General features: G+C 59.3%; 1 protein-coding gene across 1 annotated transcript in view; it reads left to right on the top strand.

The window, feature by feature from the left end:
- The window catches only part of LOC114053923 (histone deacetylase 4), a 253,834-nt gene that overhangs the window by 241,512 nt on the left and 9,436 nt on the right, over positions 1 to 2,886 (top strand). Inside the window, exon 17 of the mRNA XM_027877070.1 lies at positions 2,075 to 2,121. Within this exon, the coding sequence (XP_027732871.1) occupies positions 2,075 to 2,121 (47 nt within the window). The remainder of the gene's footprint in view (positions 1 to 2,074; positions 2,122 to 2,886) is intronic.

Here is a 2,886-nt window from a genome sequence, read left to right as displayed (position 1 = left end):
ATGATAAGAGAATGCTGAAATGTGTCAGGCCTTGGATGTATTGAATTGCTTGATGCCCCAGGCCCTGCCCAATGAGGAGCCGGAGCTGCCCTCCCCCAGCTGGGACCTGCTCTGCTGCTGGGAGCCTGAGGGGGTGGCCAGGGGCACTCAGGAGGGACAACCCAGGATCACGCTGTCAGGAGGTGTCAGACAGGAAGGAGACCCAGTGCTTGCTGGATGGGAGACCCGTGCCATTCTTGCTGCCTCTAGGCTGTTAATAATGATGATCTGATCCTGTAACTGAGAGGCGGGACAGCATAGCCCCCTGCCTTGGTCAGTGGGTTAATAAGCACCTATTAAACACCTACTGTGTACCAGGTACTGTGCCAGGCGCAAGAGGACCTGGAAGTCAGGGGAGCCTGTGGTCCTGCCCCTGCCACAGACCAGGGTTCGAGGAGCCCAGCCCTAGGCCAGGAGGGTCACCAAGCCCCTCATTTTAGAGGGGGAGTCAGAGACCCAGAGGAAGACTTAACAGTGGCCCAGGGTTACCAAGCAAAGCTCAGTTTAACCCAGGCAATTTCCATCGTCCCCCACTGCCCCTGGAGCAGGCCCGTGGCCGAGCCCACGGCCAAATCCAGAGGACAGTGACCAAGACAGCAAAGGACCCTAGAGGCTGCTGTGTCCCAGGCACCCCAGTTCCCGCTGATAGATTCGGCCAGCGCCCTCCCTCCACCTGCCAGCCTGGGTCCCACAGAAGAGCCCTGGGGGGCTCTGCCCTGGAGCAAGGGGGACTGCAGCCTTTGGCCCTGGTGTTCTGGAGGTACCCAAGGGTCCAGGAGCTGTATCCCGCCTCCCTCACACTTCACACACAGCGCTAGGTTGGTGGCGAGGGGCGCCATCAGGCACAGGGCCCTGGGCTCAGAGTTGGAAAGATCTGAGTTCAAATCCTGACACAGACACTTCCTAGCTGTTGGGCCGTGGGTGACTTCCTTCCCTTCTCAGCCCCTGTTTCCTCATATGCAAAATGGGGATAATAATAGCTAGTCTTCCCCATCCCTGGGTTGTTGTGAGGATCAGATGAGGTTGTGTTTGGGAAGCCCCTGGTAGACTTAACACATGGCATGAAGGCAGGCAGTGAGAATAGTGACGGGTTTTCTTCTTCCTCTGCCTCGCCCCCAGCCCTGTGCCCCCTCGTCCTTTGGCTTGTTTTCAGTTTGCATGTGGCAGGCATTAAATGTGGGGGACCAGTGACCTGGGGTTCTAGGTGCCCAGGGGTTCTAGGCATTCCAGGAAGGTTCCCCTGCCTCCTGGAGACAGGCCTGGCCCACAGGAAGGACTTCACAAATGCTCACTGACTGACCAGGAAAGTCTTTCCCACAAGTTTGTGAGTGAGCTGGATGTCCCAGGGCCGTCCTGCCCTTTGGCTGGGTCCAGATGGCTGGCGCTTCCTTCCCTGAGTGTGTTTGGTGCCACCAGGCTGGGAGCAGTTGGTCCTGCGGGTCGGGGAGGCCGGCCAAAGCCAGGGTCAGAAGCAAGCCCCGTGGGGCCTCGGCCCTCTACCTGGGCCCTCCCCTCCTCAGCACGACTCTATGGCTGGGCCCGGAGACCTTGATTTTCACATCCATATTCATTGCAGAAAAAAGCCGCCTTTTTCCCATTTCTGGTCACTCCTTGTCTGGGCGGTTAGAGCATCCAGACGGATGGGCCTTCCTGCGGGGGCTGTCACTCCTGCCCCCCAGAAGGCTTCACCCATGGGCCCTTGAATTAGTGAGCTCAGAGGCAGTAGGCTTGCAGGGCAGGACCCACCGTGGGTGGTCGGGGTCTGGTCAGACCAGACGCCTGCGAGGTCTCCTTCAGCACTGAGACGCAGTGGCCCCGGGATAGGTCCGTCAGAAAGGAAGATGGCGGAAGGACGTGGCTGCAGATGGACAAATGACTTTGCCCACTGGCAGAACGTGACCATCCCTGTCCAGGAATGCCGCCCCGATGCGGGGTCCTAGAGCCCCTCCCCCAGACTGACCTGCGGGCCCAAGTTGGGGGGGAAGGGGTGGGGCCCTCTACCCGCTGCTCACTTGTCCCTCTTGCTTCCCCGCAGGTTCCTTAACGTCCATGTTCGTCAGGCTCCCTTGCGGTGGCGTTGGCGTAAGTGTTTTCTTTGATGTCTCAAGAATGCCTTGTTTGTTCTCTTGGCCGGGGAGGGCGAATTGCTGCCAGATGTTCCCCGTCAGAGGGGTCTGGCCCGGGCGGGGGAAAGGGGCAGGGGCTCCCAGAGGGGGGCGGGCTCATCATGCCTGCCGCGGGGCCTTGGAGATCTTGCCCTGCCCATAGCGGACGGGGCCATCCCCTGGTAGCCCACACCTAGCACAGTGCCTGCACATAGTAGGTACTTAGTGAATGCTGACTGATTGATTGATTTCATTACTATGAGGAGCTTCCAGTGTGGGCCCTCTACCCACCACGACATAATTTCTTACCTGAGAGAGTGGCCTAAGGGCGGCCCAGGCTCACACAGCCAGGCCGGGTCAGAAGCAGGCCTTTGTGACGCCAGGGCAAGCTCTCTGTCCCCCTGGCCACAGGGCTATTGACTGACTCAGTGACGGGTGACACGTATTTCACGTACAGCGGCATCTCTGGACCCTGCCAAGTCCTGAAAGCAAGAACAAAAAAGCACATTCCCAGTGCCTACGTCCCTCCAGCCATCATCAGCGCCAGCATCAGTGTCTGAGCCTGCTGTGGACTGTCCCCCCAGCCCACATCCATCCGTCCATCATCAGTGCCAGCATCATGATCTGAGCCTGCTCCAGATGGTTCCCCGCCTCACATCTGTATGTCTGTCCATCCATCCATTCAACCATCAGCACCCTGGACGGCACCCCCACCTCACGTCTGTACGTCTGCCCGTCCATC

This window comes from Vombatus ursinus, unplaced genomic scaffold, assembly GCF_900497805.2.
Source record: "Vombatus ursinus unplaced genomic scaffold, bare-nosed wombat genome assembly UNPS02004196.1, whole genome shotgun sequence".
Lineage (NCBI taxonomy): Eukaryota > Metazoa > Chordata > Mammalia > Diprotodontia > Vombatidae > Vombatus > Vombatus ursinus.
This window is presented reverse-complemented; position numbering and strand designations above follow the sequence as displayed.